The following is a 24,410-nucleotide window of genomic DNA, read 5'->3' on the forward strand; positions in this document are numbered from 1 at the left end:
ATGCATAGAACAAAATGGATGTCATGGTTGAAGAGCATTCAGGTGATACTCTTGGCCTTGAAAACAAGGGAAAATCTAACAGATACAAATGTAAATATATATACAAACGTATCACACACACAAATACACACACATATATATATACACATGCCTATCTCTAAATATACATATTTATGTATCTGTCTATAGAAAGAGAGGAGAGAGAGAGAGAGAGAGAGAGAGCCATGGAGGAGGAATAAAGGCTGAAGATGCTGAACATTTGAAAATATCTGAGAAAAAAATAGCCCCGAAATCTGTGAGACCAATAAAGAGTTGTTGATCTTATTCTCTAGTGATAACAAACATTTCAACATGTCAGTATAACATGACATGATCTGAAAATGCAGGAACAACTTAAGTAGGGTACTTTAAGATGTGATATTTCTACTAGCCAACTAGAGCACTTGTTTTTCTGTTTTCTTTTTAAATTTCAATTCAGTTAGCCAACATAAAGTACATCATTAGTTTTTGATGTAGTGTTCAGTGACTCATTAGTTGCGTGTAACACCCAGTGCTCATCACATCAGGAGCCCTCCTTAATGCCCATCACCCAGTTACCCCATCTCCCCACCCACCTCCCTTTCCGCAACCCTCAGTTTGTTTCCCGGAGTCCTGAGTCTCTCATGGTTTGTCTCCCTCTCTGATTTCTTCCCGTTCAGTTTTCCCTCCCCACACCTGTGGTCCTCCTTGCTATTCCTTATTTCCACATATGAGTGAAACTGTATGATAATTGTCTTTCTCTGATTGATTTATTTCACTTCACATAATACCCTCCAGTTCATCCATGTCCATGTAAATTTTTATCTGCTCCTGAGTTGCAAAGAATCCTGGTTAGTACCACAGTTAAGAAACCTTCTCTTTTCTTTTGTTCAGTATCAATTCCACATTTTACAATCTCCAGTATGAATCTGGATCATGATAATGCATTTTTAGTTTCTTCCTTATGAGATCCATGTCTCTATTATCTCAAAATTTCATTTCATTTCTGTTAACTTTAACCTCTTCTAGCCTTACAGTTTTCAGTTTCTTTTTCATGGAGTCCATGGTACCTTAGTGAGGATGCCAAAAACCTTGCTGAAATTTTGTTTGGTAGACCATTGTTGGGAGTCTATACTTCCTCTGATTTTTTTTAGTATGACATTGTTTCATCATTCTGTAATAAATATTATAAGCATTGTGTTGTTTCCTCTCCTGTTTCTTTTCTTTTCCTCAACTAAGGTAAGATTCTATTAAGTTATGACTTAATGAATTTTACATGGTACTATTTGTTTTCTGTTTGGGTAATTGTTTATTACTGCTCTCAGACTTCATAGCAGTCCTGTTGGAAAGCAGGCCAGTGTGCCCAACTGCCCATCTAACCTGGATCTTTTAGAAGACTTTAATTTAATTCAGCTTTACTTTATTGAGCTTGTAGCTCCTTACCTCCTAGGCTGCTTCTATAACCACTGTATGTATAGCTCCTAGAATTTGTTAGACATTTACACCTTCATAGAGCATTTTAACTGTGGGTAGGGTGGGAGAGACAATAATATTGTATATGGAGGCATTATGCTACAATGGACCTCACCTTACTGTGCATCTAACTATGTATGAGGTACTCTTCTAGGCCCTGGAGATGGCATGAAGAAGGAAATTCATGAGGATATCTGACCTTTTACAGTTTCTATTCCAGTGAGGAAGATTAAAATTAAGCAAGAATATGCAAAATGTATAGAATGTTATTGATAAGTGTCAAAGACAAAAATAAAGGAGGAATGAGAGCTAGGAAGTGTGTGTGTGTGTGTGTGTGTGTGTGTGTGTGTGTGTGTAGATGGACTAGCAGTAGAAGGCCTCCCTGAGAAAGTGTCATTTAAGTAAAGCTCTAAAGGCAGTGAGGGATTGATAGATACCTGAGATTGGAGTATTTCCAGCAGAGGGAAGAGTAAGTGTATAGGTCTGAGGGATGACCATGCCTGGAATGTCAGAGAACACTGGAGTATGGTGGAGTTGAAGAATCAGGGTGTTTAGTCACAGAAGAAGAGGTGCAAGAGATTAAGGAAGTTAATTAAGGTCCCGTGGGCCATGGTTAGGACTTGGGCTTTTACTCAGATGAGAAGGGAAACCACCAGAGTTGAGTTGGTATCTCTTGTGCCTGGCTTCTTCTGTCTGCTGTGTTGAGAGTGTATCATCAGGGAGCAAAGGTAGAAGTCAAAATAGCATTTAGTAGGCCATTTGGAAGCAACTAGACCACTGAGTGATGATGGAGTTTTTTTTGTTTTGTTTTGTTGTTTTGTTTTTACTAGCATGGTAGTAGTGAGCACAGTAATAGCATTTTCTGGATGTGTTTTGAGGTTACAGTCAACAGGAGTTTCTGGGGTTTGAGAGAAAAAGAACAGTCAAGAAGGATTCTAAGTTTTTGGCCTGAAAAATGAAGATCTAGATGTAGTTCTCTACATATATACAGGGAGATGTGGAGGAACCAGCACAGGGAATTGAGTAAAGGGAGTCCTTGAGGTAGGAGGAAGACTGTGTACTTGTCATCAAGGAAACCCATTTAAGAAATAATTGGAAGAAGTGTCCTCTGAATCAAATTATGATGATAAGTAAGTTGAGAACTGACGATCAGCCATTGAATGGAGTAGCACAGTAGGCTAATGGTGTCATTAAAAGCAACAGTTTTGATGGAACTGAATAAGGGAATAGGTGTGAGGATCAGGTTTTTCTCTTTCTCTTTTCTTTCTTTCATGGGCTAGTTTTTACTTTGCAGTATAGACTCGTGGAGGGCCAATGTTTCTCCTGGTGGCACATATCCCTTTAAAGTCAGGGATATTCCCTCCCTTTGCCAGAAGCATGTTTCTCTCCAGACTTTGTTTTTGGTGGTCGTGTGATTTACATTTTACTTTTTCGATGCAGTTGACATACATTTTTTTTCTAAGAAAACGAGAAAAGGTAGAAACATTAGGAACTACTAATCTAACCTATTTTAAGATGGAAGTTCATATATTTTATTCGAAAATGAATGCATAGGTGTCCAGGTCCAAGAAAAAAAGAGGAGTTTGGGGGATGTTTATTTAGTAAACTTCTTTAACACTTTGTATATGTGGATATCTGGACACTTGACATTCATTTTTGTGAGCAGGTACTCTAATCTACTCTTAGGCCAAGATTTTTCCCTAACCTTTTTTTTTTTTTTTTTTTTAAGATTATTAAAATCACCATTCATTCGGATGCCCACATGTGGCACTTTGGAACATTCTCAGTTTATGTCATTCCATTTGTTACAGCTTAGTTATTTCTGGATTTCCATTTTACTATGTAAGAATTGTCCCAATTTGGGAAATAAGTTATTTGCAGAGCCTCCTTTCATCTTCTCAGAATCCCTGAAGGGTAGGTATCTTTACTGTTACTTTACATAGAAAGTATTGATGCTCAGAAAGGTTGAATCACTTTCCAAATGCCAAACAGCTGGTAAGCAGTGGAGACAGATTTCAGACCATCTGAGAACAGAATGACTCCAAAACTTTTCGTTACCTTCTTGACTGTCTTCTAGCTACCCTAAATTTTCTCATTTTTTTAATCAACCATCTATAGCTGTGTCTGAAATGAAATGTTTCTGGACTCTTTACTGTCTTGTTCATACTCCTCAAAGCACATTTGTGTCAATATCTCTATTTTCCAATATTCCTCTTTAAATCGATGTTACTTAACAGAACGTAGATATCCTCTAAACACTGATACGTGGTGGCCATTAAATGCTTCTCTCTCAGGCCTGTCTCTGTGTTTATACACCAGTTACTCAGTTTCTGTATAATAGACATCTGGCAAGGGGGTACAGTAACTGAGCTGTACACAGAGTTGAAAGTCCGCTTATAGACTGTCAGTGTGCATTCTGATTAACCAAGCATTCCTTCTGATAGCTTGGTGCCCATGCTGCATTTCTGGTTAAATATTTTGAATATCATCTTTGGCTACATCCAAACTATCAGGTCACCTTTGCTGTGAGTTGTAGTCTGGTATGTTCAAAGCTGTTGATTAATTTCCATTGAAATGCCCTTAGAGCAGCAGAGTGTGTTTGAAAGAGATCTGAACTTGTAAATAGATTATTGGGGTTCTAATATTGGATCTAAAACTTTCCACTTCCACCATCTTGTATATATGACTTAATCTTGCTGATGCTCAGTTTCCTCTTGTATAAAAGAGGATAAAATACTGCTGATTCCTTCTATCCCACCGAATTATGAAATACATATTTGTAACTTGGTACACAGTATAAGGAATTCCATTTTTATCATGGTTATGCCAGTGTTTTCAAATATTTAATACACCTCTGTGTGCCTCACTCTGCTCCTCTGCCAAATTGTGAGAGTAATAGTACCTACTCCATACATTATTGTTTTCTTGTGGTTATTGCTATTATATGTATATTAGAATAACTAGAATAATGTGATTTAACCACACTAGATATTTAAGCTAGTTACCACTGAAATAATCAATTAGACATTTTCCCCTCTGTGAAGAATACTAATTGATTATTCTGTTAGACACTTAGAATAAAAAGATTATGATCATGGCATTTAGAAAGCCAATGATAACTTCTTTTCATCATTTATAAAGACAACAGTATGTTCTGATTCTACTCTTTATATAATTTCATATATAAATAAAAGCAAAAACTCCATGTAGTTAAAATAGAAACCCCTCTGATAGGAAAGGGTAACTCTTAACACTGTTTAACTTGGAGAATGCCTGTTTGTTGTTACTGTTCTTGTTCTGTTGTAGTGCATGTATTTTTTACTTGTCTCTCTCTCTCTCTCTCTCTCTCCATCCCCCCCCACCCACTCCCCCTTTGGCTGCTGTAGTTCAAACGTGGAATACCCCACATCCTGGTATAGCTCTTGGTACTTGTGAATGTTACATATTTACTTAGAATGTGCTTATTTTTTCTCTTGTAAAGTACTCAGAGTCCTTTAGAAATAACATTTACCTTTTAATGGAGAATAAATGTAAAATATTGGAAAACATGTGCCAATAAGCCGCCTCACAGGAACAGAGAATTTAGAAGACAAAAACTGAGAGTTGAGAAAATGTAAATTTTGGAACTTCTTCTAGATTCTTACCTTTAACAAGATGTGACTACTTTATTTTCATGGACTTTTCAATTCTACTAGGAAGTTAGAATCTTCCAGGGTTGTGCAAATACTTGTGTCAACAATTTTATAATGCCTTTGTGAAAATGACTTTCAAGGTAACCCAGAAGTTTCACCTGCTAATTGGTATGGAATCCTGGGAGCATATAATCCCCAAACAACACAATCTCTGTGCTTTGAAATTTTCAAGTAGAATCCAAGATATTAAAATGTGTCTATCACTTTTAGAGTTTCCCTACTGATGAGATGAACCTGAATTTTCATTTGCTGCCCTTGACAGCATAACATAAAATATATATTTTCAAGATAGTTTTGAGTTTTTTTAAGTATTTATACTCTATCATTTTATAGCATTTTCATTTATTTTGCTAAATTTTAATTAGTATTTTATACATTGCAGTTTTTTTCTTAATAGGATATATTCTATTGTCTACAGGATTTTTGTGTTTTTTTAAGCATTTTGCATTCTTTTTTTAAAATTTTTTAAATTTTATTATGTTATGTTTGTCACCATTCAATACATCATTTGTTTTTGATGTGGTGATCCACGATCCATTGTTTTCATATAACACCCAGTGCTCCATGCAGTACGTGCCCTCCTTAATACCCATCACTGAGCTAACCAATCCCACCTCCCCCCTCCCCTCTAAAAACCTGTTTGTTTCTCAGAGTCCATAGTCTCTCATGGTTCATCTCTCCCTCCGATTCCACCCCCTTTCATTTTTCCCTTCCTTCTCCTAATGTCCTCCATGCTATTCCTTATGTTCCGCAAATAAGTGAAACCATATGATAATTGACTTTCTCTGCTTGACTTAGTTCACTTAGCATAATCTCCTTCAGTCCAATCCATGTTGATGTAAAAGTTGGGTATTCATCCTTTCTGATGGCTGAGCAATATTCCATTGTATATATGGACCACATCTTCTTTATCCATTCATCTGTTGAAGGGCATCTTGGCTCTTTCCACAGTTTGGCTATTGCAGACATTGCTGCTATGAACATTGGGGTGCATATGGCCCTTCTTTTCACTACATCTGTGTCTTGGGGTAAATACCCAGGAGTACAATTGCTGGGTCATAGGGTAGCTCTATTTTTAATTTTCTGAATCACCGCCACACTGTTTTCCAAAGTGGCTGTACCAACTTGCATTCCCACCAACAGTGTAAGAGGGTTCCCCTTTCTCCACAACCTCTCCAACATTTGTTGTTTCTTTCCCTGTCCATTTTTGCCATTCTAACTGGTGTAAGGTGGTATCTCAATGTGGTTTTGATTTGAATTTCCCTGATGGCTAATGATGATGAACATTTTTTCATGGATCTGTTAGCCATTTGTATGTCTTCTTCAGAAAAGTGTCTTTTCATGTCTTCTGCCCATTTTTTGACTTGATTATTTGTTTTTTGGGTGTTGAGTTTGAGAAGTTCTTTATAGATCTTCGATACCAGCCCTTTATCTATAGTGTCATTTGCAAATATCCTCTCCCATTCTGTGGGTTGCCTCTTTGTTTTGTTGACTGTTTCCTTTGCTGTGCAGAAGCTTTTTATCTTGATGAAGTCCCAAAAGTTCATTGTTGCTTTTGTTTCACTAGCCTTTGGAGATATAACTTGAAAGAAGTTGCTGTGGGTGATGTCAAAGAGGTTACTGCCTATGTTCTCCTCTAGGATTTTGATGGATTCTTGTCTCACACTGAGGTCTTTCATCCACTTTGAGTTTATCTTTGTGAATGGTGTTAGAGAATGGTCGAGTTTCATTCTTCTGCATATGGCTGTCCAATTTTCCCAGCACCATTTATTGAAGAGACTGTCTTTTTTCCATTGCATGTTTTTTCCTGCTTTGTCAAAGATTATTTGACCATAGAGTTGAGGGCCCATATCTGGGTTCTCTATTCTGTTCCATTGGTCTATATGTCTGTTTTTGTGCCAGTACCATGCTGTCTTGGTGATCACAGCTTTGTAATATAGCTTGAAATCGGACAACGTGATGCCCCCAGCTTTGTTTTCCTTTTTCCACATTTCCTTGGCGATTCGGGGTCTTTTCTGATTCCATACAAATTTTAGGATTGTTTGTTCCAGCACTTTGAAAAATGTCATTGGAATTTTGATCGGGATGGCATTGAAGGTATAGATTGCTCTGGGTAGCATAGACATTTTAACAATGTTTATTCTTCCGATCCATGAGCATGGAATATTTTGCATCTTTTTGTGTCTTCTTCAATTTCTTTCATGAGTGTTTTGTAGTTCCTAGGGTATAGATCCTTTACCTCTTTGGTTAAGTTTATTCCGAGGTATCTTATGGTTTTTGGTGCCATTGTAAATGGAATCGTTTCTCTAATTTCTCTTTCTACAGCTACGTTGTTAGCGTATAAGAAAGCAACTGATATCTGTGCATTGATTTTGTATCCTGCCGCATTACTGAATTGCTGGATGAGTTCTAGTAATTTGGGGGTGGAGTCTTTTGGGTTTTCCACATAAAGTATCCTGTCGTCTGCAAAAAGAGAGAGTTTGACTTCTTCTTTGCCAATTTGAATACCTTCTGTTTCTTTTTGTTGTCTGATTGCTGTTGCTAGGACTTCTAGTACTATGTTGAACAATAGTGGCAAGAGTGAGCATCCTTGACGTGTTCCTAATCTTAAGGGAAAGGCTCTCAGCTTTTCCCCATTGAGGATGATATTTGCTGTGGGTTTTTCATAGATGGATTTTATGAACTTGAGGAATGTTCCCTCTATCCCTATACTCTGAAGAGTTTTAATCAGGAAAGGATGTTGTATTTTGTCACATGCTTTTTCTGCATCAATTGAGAGGACCATATGGTTCTTCTCCCTCCTCTTATTAATGTGTTCTATCACATTGATTGATTTGCAAATGTTGAACCACCCTTGCATCCCGGGGATAAATCCCACTTGGTCGTGGTGGATGATCCTTTTAATGTATTGTTGGATCCTATTAGCTAGGATTTTGTTGAGGATTTTGGAATCCATATTCATCAGGGATATCAGTCTGAAATTCTCCTTTTTGATGGGGTCTTTGCCTGGTTTGGGGATTAAGGTAATGCTGGCCTCATAGAATGAGTTTGGAAGTTTTCCTTCTGTTTCTATTTTCTGAAACAGCTTCAGTAGAATAGGTATTATTTCTTCTTTGAATGTTTGGTAGAATTCCCCAGGGAATCCATCTGGCCCTGGACTCTTGTTTTTTGGGAGGTTTTTGATCACTGCTTCAGTCTCGTTACTGGTTATTGGCCTATTCAGGTTGTCAATTTCTTCCTGTTTCAGTCTTGGCAGCTTATAGGTTTCCAGGAAGGCCTCCATTTCATCCAGATTGCTCACTTTATTGGCATATAGTTGTTAATAATTTCTAATAATTGTTTCTATTTCCTTGGTGTTAGTCATGATCTCTCCCCTTTCATTCATAATTTTATTAATTTGGATCCTTTCTCTTTTCTTTTGGATAAGTCTGGTCAGTGGTTTATCAATCTTATTAATTCTTTCAAAGAACCAACTTCTAGTTTCATTGATCTAATCTACTGTGTTTCTGGTTTCTAATTCATTGATCTCTGCTCTATTCTTAATTATTTCTCTTCTAATGTGTGGCTTAGGCATCATTTGTTGCTTTTTCTCTAGTTCTTTAAGGTGTAGAGTTAGTTGGTGAATTTGGGATTTTTCTGTTTTTTTGAGTGAGGCTTGGATGGCTATGTATTTCCCCCTTAGGACCGGCTTTGCAGTATCCCATAGGTTTTGGACTGATGTGTTTTCATTCTCATTGATTTCCATTAATTGTTTAAGTTCTTCTTTGATTTCCTGGGTGACCCAAACATTCTTGAGCAGAGTGGTCTTTAGCTTCCAAGTGTTTGAATTTCTTCCAAATGTTTTCTTATGATTGAGTTCCAGTTTTAAAGCAATGTGGTCTGAGAATATGCAGGGAATAATCTCAGTCTTTTCATATTGGTTGAGACCTGATTTGTCAAACATACTGGTTGATACCACCAGTATGTGGTCTATTCTGGAGAAAGTTCCATGTGTGCTCAAGAAGAATGAGCATTCTGTTGTTTTAGGCTGGAATGCTCTGTATATATCTATGAGGTCCATCTGGTCAAGTGTATCATTCAAAGCTCTTGTTTCTTTGTTGATTTTCTGCTTAAATGATCTGTCTATTGCTGAGAGTGGAGTATTGAGGTCTCCTACAATTAACGTATTGTTATCAATATGACTATTTTGGTTGACAGTTGGCTTATGTAGATGGCTGCTCCCATGTTGGAGGCATAGATATTTACAATTGTTAGATCTTCTTGTTGGATAGACCCTTTAAGAATGATATAGTGTCCTACTGTGTCTCTAATTACAGACTTTAGTTTAAAATCTAATTTGTCTGATATAAGAATTGCTACCCCAGCTTTCTTCTGAGGTCCGCTGGCATGAAAATGGATCTCCATCCCTTCACTTTCAGTCTGGATGTATCTTTAGGTTCAAAATAAGTCTCTTGTAGACAGCATACGAATGGGTCCTGTCTTTTTATCCAATCTGCAACCCTGTGCCGTTTTATGGGAGCATTTAGGCCATTCACGTTGAGAGTGATTATTGAAAGATATGAATTAATTGTCATCATGTTGCCTGTGAAGACGTTGTTTTTATAGATTGTCCCTGTAAATTTCTGTTGTATATCACTCTTGGGGTCTTTCTCCTTTTATAGAACCCGCCTTAATATTTCCTGCAGGGCCGGCTTAGTGGTCACATATTCTTTCAGTTTCTGCCGGTCTGGAAGCTCTGCATCTCTCCATCCATTCTAAATGACATCCTTGCTGGATAAAGTATTCTTGGCTGCATGTTCTTCTCATTTAGTACCCTGAATATGTCTTGCCAGGCCTTTCTGGCTTGCCAGGTCTCTGTGGATAGGTCTGACGTTATTCTGATGTTCCTCCCTCTGTACGTAAGGAATCTCTTCCCCCTAACTGCCCTTAAGATGGTTTCCTTGGTTCTAAGATTTGCGGGTTTTGCTATTACATGCCGGGACGTTGGCCTGTTTTCCTTGATCTTGGGAGGGGTCCTCTCTGCCTCTAGGACACGAATGTTTGTTTCATTCCCCAGATTAGGGAAGTTCTCAGCTACGATTTGCTCAAATACATCTTCTAGTCCTCTCTCTCTCTCCACTCCCTCCGGGATTCCAATTATTCTGACCTTGGAACGCCTCATGGTGTCACTTATTTCTCTGATTCTATTTTCATGGATTCTGAGTTTTTTCCCCCTGGCCTCCTCTTTTCCCTTTTTATCTATTAAATTGTCTTCCAGGTCAATTGTGATTCGTTTTTCTGCCTCGCTTACCCTAGCTGTTAGATTATCTAGATTAGATTGGATCTCATTGATAGTATTTTTAAGTTCTGCCAATTCAGCTTTCATTTCTGCCCTTAGAGACTCTATGTTGCCATTAATTGATTTCTCCATTCTAGCCATTGTCTTCACAATTGCTAGCCTGAATTCCATCTCCGACATCTTGGTTATATCTGTATCCATTTGTAAATCTGCGGCATAAGTCCTAATCTCTGAGTGTTTCCTATTTTGAGGGTTCATCCTCCTAGTCACTCTGTTGATGAGTGGTTGAGGGAATGTGTAGCATCCAAATTATTGACCAGAACCCAAGCAAGATGCACCTGTTTTCTCGGGACCTTAGGGTTGCTGGCCTCTTGTTTTCCCAGCCTGTCTTCTGAGGGAGGGGCCTCCCATGCTGTTACTCAGGCAACCCTGTTTGGGCAGAGTTGCCCTGCCCCCCTGTGGTGAGGAGTGGACTCAGTGGCAGGACTCAGTCCTGCCTCCAGGTTGGGGCACATTTCTGCCCTTTGTGCTTCTAAAACTGCCAGCTGCGCCCAGTTCGCAGGCGCGACCCCTCCGCTCCGGGTTTCCGCCCCGGGGGCTGCCCTAAAGTCCTTTCCCAGCCGCTACCGGTCTGCGAGTCTGTGCCCCGTCCCCCGCGCACGAGGCTGTCACTCACCAGCGGTGTAGGATCCCCACGGCCAGGCTCCCTCCCACTGCCGTTTATCCTCCGATATCTGCCCGCAGAATCAGGGCTCACCGCTTCGTACCTCGAAACCAACTGCATGTGATATTCTGCTTCTAGAGATCCAGATCTTCTTACATCTCAGGCTGGTTTCGTGGGTGCTCAGAGTGGTCTGGTAGATATCCAGCTCAATTCCGGGGACCAGTTGAAATAGGGTCCCCTACTCCTTTGCCATCTTTTTCCTCCAGCACTTTGCATTCTTGACCCTGAATCCAATAATCCCAGTTCATGAAACTCTGTCTTAAATCCATTTTAAAAGGCTTCTTTTTAATTGTGGTTATTTCTTTAAATTGGAGAATCATTTTAAATATTTTAGAATGTATGGATTATAGTGTGAGCATTCCTATCATTTGGTGTGCTTGGGAAATAGTCTAGTTTAGCGATAAGATGATTACTTATTTCTCTGAATGTATTTCTGATGTTGCCATAGTATCTTCATCTGTATTTAGTCTACATGTCTGTCTTTCTGTCTGTCTTTATTGGATTTCAAAAGGGAAGGCACTAGATCTGCACTGTAGAATTACAATTGGCACTTGACACATGGTAGCTTTTTTAATTTAAATTTAATTATATTAGATGAAAAATTAGTTTCCTTAGTCACACTTGCTACCTTTCAAGTACTCAGTACCCACATGTGGCTAATGGCTACTGTATTGGACAGCACAGATCTATAATATTTTCATGCTTGCAGAAAGTTCTATTGAACAATGCTCTGCAGAGTGTGCACATGTCAATTACAGGCCTCCTACCTGTACTCCAATATTATACCCTGTAACATTTGTTTAGAGACCTATAGATCGAATTAAAATTTAAAAAAAAGTTGGATATGGAATAACCTCCTGTCACAAACTCAAGTGAAATCTTTGTATGATGCTATTTTTGGGTCACAGAAGTATTGTTCCAACTATATGTTAAATGCTTTAAAGCTTGCTTTTTCTGCAGGTAGTTATGTTTTAGGACATATAACATAATGCTATAGCCACATATTTTTAATGATTATGATAATACAGTTCAGTTGTATCATAGTTTAATATATATAATATATATCTTATGTATATGTAATATATATCTGTAGAGACATTATTAACTAAACCCAACAGTATTAAATGCTAGATTTTGTTAATTCAAATCATTGTGGTTTTGTTGTTCAAAAGTTATGTTTAAGTTAGGAGAAATGAACAAAAGAATTTAGAAAGCTTTTCGAAACTGAATCTATTTTTCCTTGAAATGGGAGTACTTTGAAAGTTTTAGAGAGAAAAATTAACCTGTAGTCTTGTATTTAGGTAAATATGGGTTTTTTTTGCTAAATTATTCATTCTAATGTGCTTTTCCCTTTTTATATACTTACAAGATTTTCTATTTGATTTTTAATACAGAATACGTACTTAAGTTATTAGGAGTAATTTCAGTGGTGTGTATTTAAAAGACAAATTTAAGTTTTAATTATCTGTCTCTGTCACTTTATACTTTCATTATTTCTTATTATTTGCTTTTGTTTTTTTGTGGGGTTTTTTTGCAGCCTTATATTACAGTGCATCAGAAACTATTGTGTAAAAAAAAAAGTTAAGAGTAGAAATCTTATTAAAAGTAGTAGCAATTCAATATGAAAATGGCTTGTGCTTTCATTGTCATTTGGATGCTTCTGGTGCCAAGAAACTTGAGAAAAAAATCTTTAGGTTCACACGATAAGCTGACAGAGTGAAATATCTTAAGGCTTGAAAGGGCAAGTAGAAGTTATAATTACTGTGTAGCTTCACAATCTTTGTATTGAAATACTCACCTTTGCTGTCATGCTGCAGGCCATAGAGCGAGAAAAAGCCGAGAAGTTCAGAAAACTGCAAGATGCCAGCAGATCAGCTCAGGCCCTGGTGGAACAGATGCTGAATGGTAATTACACGGAGTTGATTTAGATAATCTTCTTAGGGATTTGATAAACACATAGGTTCATATTTATCAGCTGAATTATATCAGACAAGAACTTCCTGAATGCAAATTTAAATTAAAGTGAGTTTGTGAGCTTTTTTTATTCTTTCTTAATGCTAAGCGAATTATTAGAGGAAATTCATCTTTGAGTCCAGTGGAAGAAAATGGTATGTGCTAGAATATTTTATCAATCTGTTGCAGAGAAATCAATTTTAATGCAAATCCTGCTAGCATTTGTCCAAATAATTTAAGAAAACAATGTTTGCAGAAATCACTGGAAATGTAAGCAATCATATACTATATATAAACTGATTGTGATCTGATTTTAAGTAATTCTTGCAATGTATTTTTCCAAACAGACCAAAATTATATGTAAGGCTTCATCAGCATACCTGTGGCTAGTAATGTATTTGACATTTTCTATGTTGTTTTTCATTTTTTTTTTTTCAACTCATTTTACAAATGTCTTCTCAGGGGAAACTTTATTTTTTTAACTTCAGCTGTTTTTGAGTAAGGTAAAAGTACAAAGCTAACACATTTTTTCTTTTTTTCTTATTTATTTATTTAGGGCACCTGTGAGCAGGGGGTGGGGGTGGGAGGTGGGATAGGGGCAGAGGGAGAGAGAGAATCTTAAGCAGGCTCCATGCCCAGCACAGAGCCCAAGGTGGGTCTTGATCTCAAAATCCTGAGATCATGACCTGAGCCAAAATCAAGAGTCTGATGCTTAACTGACTGAGCCACCCAGGCGCCTCTTGCTTTTTTTTTTTTTCCCCCAAATATTTTTTCTTTTTTGAGAATGAATTAAAATTAGTTTTTCCTAACAGTGCTTCAGAAGCTATCTGAACAAAATGTTATTGACATGGGTTTTGAACAAACTTCTTTGAAATTGTCATTGTCATACTACATTCATTTCCAGATATAAGTAATTTATGAGAATCAGGGATAATGCTATTTTCAAACAAGACTTTTTTTTACATATTTCACAGGATATGTTTACAAGTGTATAATAACAAAATGTAACAAATGTTTTTGTTGTGCATGTCAGCTGTTTCCAGGACCTTCCTGCATTCTGGAGCATAAATATTGTGTATGAATTATTTTTTGCCTTAATTGTCATGTTGGCATTAAAAAGTTCAGTGATCTTCTTAGGAAATCAATTCATTTTTTTTTCTTTTAATGAGCCCCATGACTGTATTTGGTTAATAATAAAAACAAGCAAACATGACAGCTGAGGATTGGCTTAACAAGTTAATGAATATATAGACAGTGCAAAATACTGAAAGGTTGTTGTTGAGCTGTATGTTGCTGGGTGGTGTAACTGATGAATTTGATAACAGCATACTCATATTAAATGAAATTTTGTGATCTAAAAAATAGGCTTGTAGCCACTACACAATTTCCCCGTAGCAACTATATTGTCACTTTTTTATTTTTATAAGCCACTGTAAAATCTATACTTTTAAATGGTCTCTTTTCATAATCAAATGTCAAGCATACCTTAACTCAGATCATTATTCAAAAAGCACTTAAAATTTAGAAATGTAGGGAATGATTTTTTTGGTAATTAAAACCACATACTGGTTTAAAATGATCATATGATTAGTGATGATGTCATTTTCTAGGTTATTGCCCTCAAAGCTCTAAATTTAGGAAGCATGAAGAAAAATCAGGACATACATTAGGTCCCTAATAAATATTAATTGGTGAAATTCTTCTTAGCAAAGCAAAGTTAAGGCAGTTACTTAGATAATTTTGGTCAGAAAATAATAATACTTTTGAAGAAAAATGCTAACTTGTGTGGAGAGCAAAGACCAGTAAGAGCTAGGGGTGTGATCTGAGACATTGCTCATAGGTTTACCGTATCGATCAAATTTTAAGCTTCTCGTGTGTTATGCAAATAAAGATAAGGTCTGACTGTTATGTGATTAGGCTCAAATTTTGGCTATACCTAGAGCATTTCTGCTGCTCCATTCAATCACTCAAGGATTCTAACTTTTTGTTCCTTTTTTTCGGTCTTACACAGAATAAATTTCATAACATTTATTTTATGTAATTGTGCAAACTGTTGAGTGAAGGCAGACACATGCCTAAGTGCCTGGAGTACCTCTCTCCAGGTATATTTCACTGGGACCCCTCACCCTAATTAACAATAGCTCTGCTGCCATAGAACCAAAAACTGGAATTTACTGGTTTGGCTCATAAAGCCGAAGGATGAAATGAGGTTTCTCTAAACCAGGTTTCTAACCATTATCTCGGTTAAGGTCTTAAATTTACAAGCCCAGAATTTCTTTTCTCAGGTTTAAGCTATGGAGTTACAATAAAACATACCCATATAAAACACATACATTCTTGTCCTTTTATTTATAAAGAAGGAAAATAAGAGCTGAATCATGGTACTTCATTGATGACCTCATGTAAATGTTTATTCCTCTTAACCACATCTCTAATCCTCAAAAATTAAGATAAAGACAAGTCATTCTTCTACAGTGTTATTAATATTATGCAACTAATACAAATTTATAGTTTGTTTTGTGCTAACAATATTTAACACATATTCATAGTGTAAAATAGGTGTAAGAATAAGCATAACTAATATCTTTAAGAGCATTTTATAGTATTTTCTATATTTGTATACATACATAGAAAGCTGAATTTTCTACTTCAGATAATTTACTGTAAGATTAGAGTGGTTTTTTTTTAGTATCTGGAATGATTTTAGAAGTCCTCTTTTAAATTTTCCTTCAGAATGAAAATCTAAGACCTGCAAAAAAAAAATTCAATACTTGTATCATTCTGGTTCAAAACTGGTATAAAATATATTAGACATATTTCAAAATCTACTTTTGTTCATTTCTAAATACCTACTGAAAGAATGAATTTTTAGTATTAAGAAATGCAGAAAACAAAACCTATTAGTCTCAAAGGCAGTTTGTTAAAGGAAATTAAGAAAGGTGCTGAGGAAAAGGGGGAGTGTCTTAAAATTCTTAAAAGTGCAGAGATTACCATTGATGTCAATGTAGAAGTGACTTTGACATGATGTTGCAGAATTTTGTTAAAAATAAGTCTTAGGTCCAGAACTCCAGCACTAGGGGAATGCAGCACAAAGAATTCATGACTTTTTTCCCCCTGATTCTTTAGTCTTTCAAAGTTAATTTTTTTAATTTTCTTTTTTCTTTTTCTATTTTTTTGAATTTTCTTTTTCCCTTTATCAACCAACATCTTATCAATCCCTTTTTTAAAAATCTTTTTTATTTTTCATTTTTAGAGTCATATTCTATCCCTTCATAGTAGTTGACCTTATTTTTGGTATATATATATGTTGTTCTCTCTTTAAAATTTCGGGATACAGTTTCTTCTAACAGACCAAAATATACCCTAAATCTCTATAGTGTATGGCTTTGTTCTAGTTTCCTGCCTGATCACATTCTCCCCCCTTTTTTTTATTTTCTCTTCTTTCTTTTATTAACCAACTTCTTACCTTATCAATTCCTTTTATAAAATCTTTTATAATTTTCATCTTTACAGCCACATTCCATCCTTTCATCGTATTTACCCTTATTTTTGTACATATATAAGCTTTTCATTCTTTAAAATTTTGGGAGGCCATTTCTTCTAACAGACCAAAATACACCCAAAATCTAGTGTGTGGCACTGATCTATGCAACAGCCTGATCATATTTGATCATATGTTTTTTTTTTTATTCTTTTTTTATTCTTTTCTTTCTTTCCCTTTCTTTTCCTCCGGTTTCAGGTCTTGTCTGATTTGTTTAGTTTATATTTTTCTGGGCTTGTTGTTACCCTGTTAGCATTTTGTTCTCTCATTCATCTGTTCTCCTCTGGACAAAATGACAAAATGGAAAAAAATCACCTCAAAAAAAAGAACAAGAGGCAGTACCGACTGCCAGGGACCTAATCAATACGGACATTAGTAAGATGTCGGAATTAGAGTTCAGAATGACGATTTTAAAGATACTACCTGGGCTTGAAAAAAGCATGGAAGGTATTAGAGAAACCGTTTCTGGAAAAATAAAAGAACTAAAATGTAACCAAGTCAAAATCGAAGAGGCTATTAATGAGGTGCAATAAAAAATGGAGGCTCTAACTGCTAGGATAAATGAGGCAGAAGAGAGAATCAGTGAGATAGAAGACCAAATGATGGAGAATAAAGAAGCTGAGAAAAAGAGAGATAAACAACTACTTGATCACGAGGGCAGAATTTGAGAGATAAGTGATACCATAAGATGAAACAATATTAAAATAATTGGAATCCCAGAAGAAGAAGAAAGAGAGAGAGGGGCACAAGGTATATTGGAGCAAATCATAGCAGAGAACTTCCCTAATCTGGGGAAGGAAACAGGCATCAAAATCCAGGAGGCACAGAGAACCCCCCTCACAATCAATAAAAATAGGTCAACACCCCAACATCTAATAGTAAAACGTACAAGTCTCAGAGACAAAGAGAAAATCCTGAAAGCAGCTCGGGACAAGAGGTCTGTAACCTACAATGGTAGAAACATTAGATTGGCAACAGACCTATCCACAGAGACCTGGCAGGCCAGAAAGGACTGGCAGGATATATTCAGAGCACTAAATGAGGAAAATAAGCAGCCAAGAATACTATATCCAGCTGGGCTCTCATTGAAAAATAGAAGGAGAGAGAAAAAGCTTCCAGGACAAACAAAAACTAAAGGAATTTGCAAACACAAAGCCAGCCCTACAAGAAATATTGAAAGGGGTCCTCTAAGCAAAGAGAGAGCCTAAAAGCAACATAGACCAGAAAGGAACACAGACAATATACAGTAACAGTCACCTTACAGGCAATACAATGGCACTAAATTCATATCTTTCAATAGTTACCCTGAATATAAATGAGCTAAATGCCCCAATCAAAAGACACAGGGTATCAGATTGGATTAAAAAAACAAGAGCCGTCGATATGCTGCCTGCAAGAGACTCATTTTAGACCCAAAGACACCTCCAGCTTGAAAGTGAGGGGATGGAAAACCATTTACCATGCTAATGGACACCAAAAGAAAGCTGGGGTGGCAATCCTTATATCAGACAAATTAGATTTTAAACCAAAGACTATAATAAGAGATGAGGAAGGACACTATATCCTACTTAAAGGGTCTATCCAACAAGAAGATCTAACAATTGTAAATATCTATGCCCCTAACATGGGAGCAGCCAATTATATAAGCCAATTAATAACAAAATCAAAGAAACACATTGACAGCAATACAATAATAGTAGGGGACTTTGGCACCCCCCTCACTGAAATGGACAGATCATCTAAGCAAAAGATCAACAAGGAAATAAAAGCTTTAAATGACACACTGGACCAGATGAACTTCACAGATATATTCAGAACATTCTATCCCAAAGCAACAGAATACACATTCTTCTCTAGTGCCCATGGAACATTCTCCAGAATCGATCACATCCTAGGTCACAAATCAGGTCTCAATTGGTACCAAAAGATTGGGATCATTCCCTGCTTTGAAACTAGAACTCAATCACAAGAGGAAAGTCAGAAAGAACTCAAATACATAGAGGCTAAAAGCATCCTACTAAAGAATGAATGGGTCAACCAGGAAATTAAAGAAGAATTAAAAAATTTCATGGAAACAAATGAAAACGACAGCACAACTGTTCAAAATCTTTGGGATGCAGCAAAGGCAGTCCTAAGAGGAAAGTATATAACAATACAAGCCTTTCTCAAGAAACAAGAAAGGTCTCAAATATACAACCTATCTCTACACCTAAAGGAGCTGGAGAAAGAACAGCAAATAAACCTAAACCCAGCAGGAGAAGAGAAATAATAAAGATCCAAGCAGAAATCAATGAAATAGAAACCAAAAGACCAGTAGAACACCTCAACGAAACTAGGAGCTGGCTCTTTGAAAGAATTAATAAGATTGATAAACGCCTGGCCAGACTTATCAAAAAGAAAAGAGAAAGGACCCAAATAACTAAAATCATGAATGAAAGAGGAGAGATCACAACCAACACCAAAGAAATACAAACAATTATAAGAACATATTAGGAGCAACTATATGCCAGCAAATTAGATAATCTGGAAGAAATGGATGCATTCCTAGAGATGTATAAACTACCAAAACTGAACCAGGAAGAAATAGAAAACCTGAACAGACCAATAACCACTAAGAAAATTGAAGCAGTTATCAAAAATTTCCCAAAAAAAAAAAAAGCCCAGGGCCAGATGGCTTCCCAGGGGAATTCTACCAAACATTTAAAGAAGAATTAATACCTATTCTTCTGAAACTGTTCCAAAAAATAGAAATGGAAGGAAAACTTCCAAACTCATTTTATGAGCATTACCTTTATCCCAAGATCAAAGACCCCATCAAAAAGGAGAATTACAGACCAATATCTCTGATGAACATGGATGCAAAAATTCTCAGCAAAATACTAGCCAGTAGGATCCAACAATACATTAAAAGGATTATTCACCACGACCAAGTGGGATTTATCCCTGAGCTGCAAGGTTGGTTCAACATCTGCAAATCAGTCAATGTGATACATTAACAAAAGAAAGAACAAGAACCATATGATCCTCTCAATAGATGCAGAAAAAGCATTTGACAAAGTACAGCATCCTTTCTTGATCAAAACTCTTCAGAGTATAGGCATAGAGGGTACATACCTCAATATCATAAAAGCCATCTATGAAAAACCCACAGCAAATGTCATTCTCAATGAGGAAAAACTGAGAGCTTCCCCCCTAAGGTCGAGAACACGGCAGAGATGTTCACTTTCACCACTGCTATTCAACATAGTATTAGAAGTCCTAGCCACAGCAATCAGACAACAAAAAGAAATAAAAGGCTTCCAAATTGGCAAAGAAGAAGTCAACTCTCACTGTTTGCAGATGATATGTTACTTTATGTGGCAAACCCAAAAGACTCCATCCCAAACTGCTAGAACTCATACAGGAATTCAGTAGAGTGGCAGGATATAAAATCAATGCACAGAAATCAGTGGCATTCCTATACACCAACAATAAGACAGAAGAAAGAGAAATTAAGGAGTCGATCCCATTTACAATTGCACCCAAAACCATAAGATACCTAGGAATAAATCTAACCAAAGAGGCAAAGAATCTATACTCAGAAAACTATAAAATACTCATGAAAGGAATTGAGGAAGACACAAAGAAATGGAAAAATGTTCATGCTCATGGATTGAAGGACAAATATTGTGAAGATGTCAATACTACGTAGAGCAATCTATACATCTAATGCAATCCCTATGAAAATACCATCAACTTCTTTCAAAGAGATGGAACAAATAATCCTAAAATGTGTATGGAACCAGAAAAGACCCTGAATAGCCAGAGGAATGTTGAAAAAGAAAAGCAGAGCTGGTGACGTCACAATTCCGTACCTCAAGCTCTATTACAAAGCTGTAATCTTCAAGACAGTATGGTACTGGCACAAAAACAGACACACAGATCAATGGAACAGCATAGAGAGCCCAGAAATGGACCCTCAACTCTATGGTCAACTCATCTTCGACAAAGCAGGAAAGAATGTCCAATGGAAAAAAGACAGTCTCTTCAACAAATGGTGTTGGGAAAATTGGACAGCCACATGCAGAAGAATGAAACTGGACCATTTCCTTACACCACACACAAAAATAGACTCAAAATGGATGAAAGACCTAAATGTGAGACAGGAATCCATCAAAATCCTAGAGGAGAACACAGGCAGCAACCTCTTCGACCTCAGCTGCAGCAAATTCTTCCAAGAAACATTGCCAAAGGCAAGGGAAGCAAGGGCAAAAATGAACTATTGGGACTTCATCAAGATAAAAAGCTTTTGCACAGTAAAGGAAACAGTCAACAAAACCAACAGACAACTGACAGAATAGGAGAAGATATTTGCAAATGACATATCAGATAAAGGGCTAATATCCAAAATGTATAAAGAACTTCTTAAACTCAACACCCAAAGAACAAATGATCCAATCAAGAAATGGGCATAAGACATGAACAGACATTTCTGCAAAGAAGACATACAAATGGCCAACGGATACACGAAAAAGTGTTCAACATCACTCGGCCTCAGGGAAATCCAAATCAAAACCTCAATGAGATACCACCTCACACCAGTCAGAATGGTTAAAATTAACAAGTCAGGAAACGACAGATGTTGGCGAGGATGAGGAGAAAGGGGAACCCTCCTACACTGTTGGTGGGAATGCAAGCTGGTGCAGTCACTCTGGAAAACAATATGGACGTTCCTCAAAAAGTTGAAAATAGACCTACCCTATGTCCCAGCAATTGCACTACTGGGTATTTACCCCAAAGATACAAATGTAGTGATCCGATGGGGTACGTGCACCCCAATGTTTATAGCAACAATGTCCATAATAGCCAAAGTATGGAAAGAGCCAAGATGTCCATGGACAGATGAATGGCTAAAGAAGATGTGGTATATATATACAATGGAATATTATGCAGCCATCAAAAAAAAAACCACGAAATCTTGCCATTTTCAATGACATGGATGGAACTGGAGGGTATTATGCTAAGTGAAATAAGTCAATCAGAGAAAGACATGTGTCATATGACCTCACTGATATGAGGAATTCTTAATCTCAGGAAACAAACTGAGGGTTGCTGGAGTGGTGGGGGGTGGGAGGGATGGGGTGGCTGGCTGATAGACATTGGGGCGGGTATGTGCTATGGTGAATGCTGTGAATTTTGTAAGACAGTTGAATCACAGACCTGTATTTCTGAAACAAATAATACATTATATGTTAAAAAAAAAAGAAGATAGTAGGAAGGGAAAAATGAAGGGGGGGAATCGAAGGGGGAGACGACCCATGAGAGACTATGGACTCTGAGAAACAAACTGAGGGTTCTAGAGGGGAGGGAGGTGGGGGGATGTGTTAGCCTGGTGATGGGTATTAAAGAGGGCACGTACTGAATGGAGCACTGGGTGTTATACACAAACAATGAATCATGGAACACTACATCAAAAACTAATGATGTAATGTATGGTGATTAACGTAACATAATAAAATAAAAAAAAGGACAGAATTCCCAAAATAGACCCTCCCAAAAAAGAAAAAGTATTTGCTAAGTGTAATAATAATTTTAACTTTTGTAATGAGTCTCTAAATGAATCTCTCTTGAATGTATGTAAAGGGGAAAAAACTAGCTCAAATTGCTATAATATTAAGATATATGTTCACAGTATAAAAATAAAAAAAAATTACCAAAAATCCCCCCCCCAAAAAAAAAATCAGTCTTAGGTCCTGAAAACACTCTCATAACAGAGTTGCATAGAAGTTAGGATCAATTTAAAGACAATTTTCATTTTGACTCTCCTTTATCAAATGGAAAGACTTACTTACAGAATATTAAAGTACAGTTAACATTAAATATATTGTGAATTTTAGTATTAATTATACTGTGAGTTTCATTGTAGAATGATTGATATTTGGAAAATATGCACAGAATCAGTAAGAGACTCATATTAATTTATTTGGAACCTTTTTTTTTTTTAATTTATTTGAGAGAGAGAGAGAGAGAGAGCCACCACAAGCAGGGGGAGGGGCAGAGGGAGAAGCAGACTCCCTGCTGAGCGGGTAGCCCAATGGGATCATGACCTGAGCCAAAGACCAATGTTTAACCAACTGAGCCACCCAGGCACCCCTATTTGGAACCTTTTTTATAACCAAAAAAGGGGGTTGCTTCAATTACTTGCATACTTCAAAGTTTTACATGAACATTTTCCTTTTAGATGCCCCAGTTCTTGTGCAAGCGTGTAAGTGATCTTCATGATCCTGGTAGGCTAAATAGAGAGGCTACAGTACTGCTAACAGAGAGCATGTTAGCTTAAAAATCATGTTTCTAAGTTTTTAACATAGATTTTGGTATAATGAACTGATTTATCTATTCCTTAACCGTGTCCTTTTTGAACTAACATTAAATTTGTGATTCCTGTCAACATCATTTGATTGGATAAGTATGGGGGTAGTTTGAGAGAGTGGTGGATGGTGGAGGGAAATTCTTATTAGAGAAATTTTTCACAAATATAATTTTTATGAAGCTTATTGTTACTATATAAGATGGGAATAAGAACTTTAATCTCAAGAAATTGTTGGCTTTCTAGAATTTTAATGAGAGTAAGTCAGAGACTAGATTGGGTACCTAGTGATCTAATTTTCTTTCCTGTAGCTGTGTTATGCCGAGAAGGGGGAATTTCCAAATTTGTACTTACTTCTTTTTTTTTTAAAGGATACAACATAACCTTCTCTAAGGTTTGTTTTTATAATTTTTTATTTAAACACAAAAATGGTATAATTAAAATTTTAGATAATTTCACAACTATGGTAAACAATCTGGCTACTATATCATTACTCTGATTATTCATTAATGAATCTTAATTTCCTGAGGTTTTATGTCAGACGGTTTTTAACTGATCTGCTTACTTCAAAGCAAAAGATTTTCAGTGTATGAGATTATGGAATTTCAGGACAATCTGGAGTATTTTTATATCTAATAATTTGCTTTATTTTTATCTATTTAAATTATACTTTATTCTTAATTTTGTTTGTAAAATAACATTCTTGCATCTATAGATAGCTCCTTATCAGTCAGGTATAAAAAAAGACCTGGTTTAGATAAATTGTTTTCCTTTATTAATATTAAAATTACCAAGAGAATAGTTGTATCGGGGTGCCTGGGTGGCTCAGTTGGTTGGGCGTCTGCCTTCGGCTCAGGTCATGGTCCCAGGGTCCTGGGATCAAGCCCCGCATTGGGCTCCCTGCTCAGCGGGAAGCCTGCTTCTCCCTCTCCCACTCCCCCTGCTTATGTTCCCTCTCTCGCTGTGTCTCTCTCTGTCAAATAAATAAAATCTTTAAAAAAAATAGTATCAAACATTTATTTGGAAGCATATATATGCATAGCTCATTTCCCCCTTCTTTAAGCTATAAAATTGTTTCACCACAATTTTCAGAGGAGATAGTATAATTATCTAATAGGGTTAGTGATGTTTTCTACATTAAACTGTGCTTCCCTTTCAATTTCTAATTGTAGCTTCCTGTATGTTAATTAGGAATCTGAAGACAATCACATTAAGGAAATGTTTAAATAAAAGTAGTAATTATTAGTATATTAAACTAGAAGAATGCCTCAAAACCATCATCCCTTGAGTGTTAGATTATAGTGTTTAAGGTGATACCTAATAGTAAGTCTGCTAAAGATTGTAATTAAATAGTACAGACTGATAACACAGACAAGGACTCTTCT

General features: G+C 36.6%; 1 protein-coding gene across 9 annotated transcripts in view; it reads left to right on the forward strand.

The window, feature by feature from the left end:
- The window catches only part of DMD (dystrophin), a 2,185,421-nt gene that overhangs the window by 818,993 nt on the left and 1,342,018 nt on the right, over positions 1-24,410 (forward strand). For all 9 annotated transcript variants that reach the window (XM_078064107.1, XM_078064109.1, XM_078064106.1 and 6 more), the window contains one exon: positions 13,003-13,090. In XM_078064107.1, coding sequence (XP_077920233.1) covers positions 13,003-13,090 — 88 coding nt within the window. The remainder of the gene's footprint in view (positions 1-13,002; positions 13,091-24,410) is intronic.

Source organism: Halichoerus grypus, chromosome X (assembly GCF_964656455.1).
Source record: "Halichoerus grypus chromosome X, mHalGry1.hap1.1, whole genome shotgun sequence".
Lineage (NCBI taxonomy): Eukaryota > Metazoa > Chordata > Mammalia > Carnivora > Phocidae > Halichoerus > Halichoerus grypus.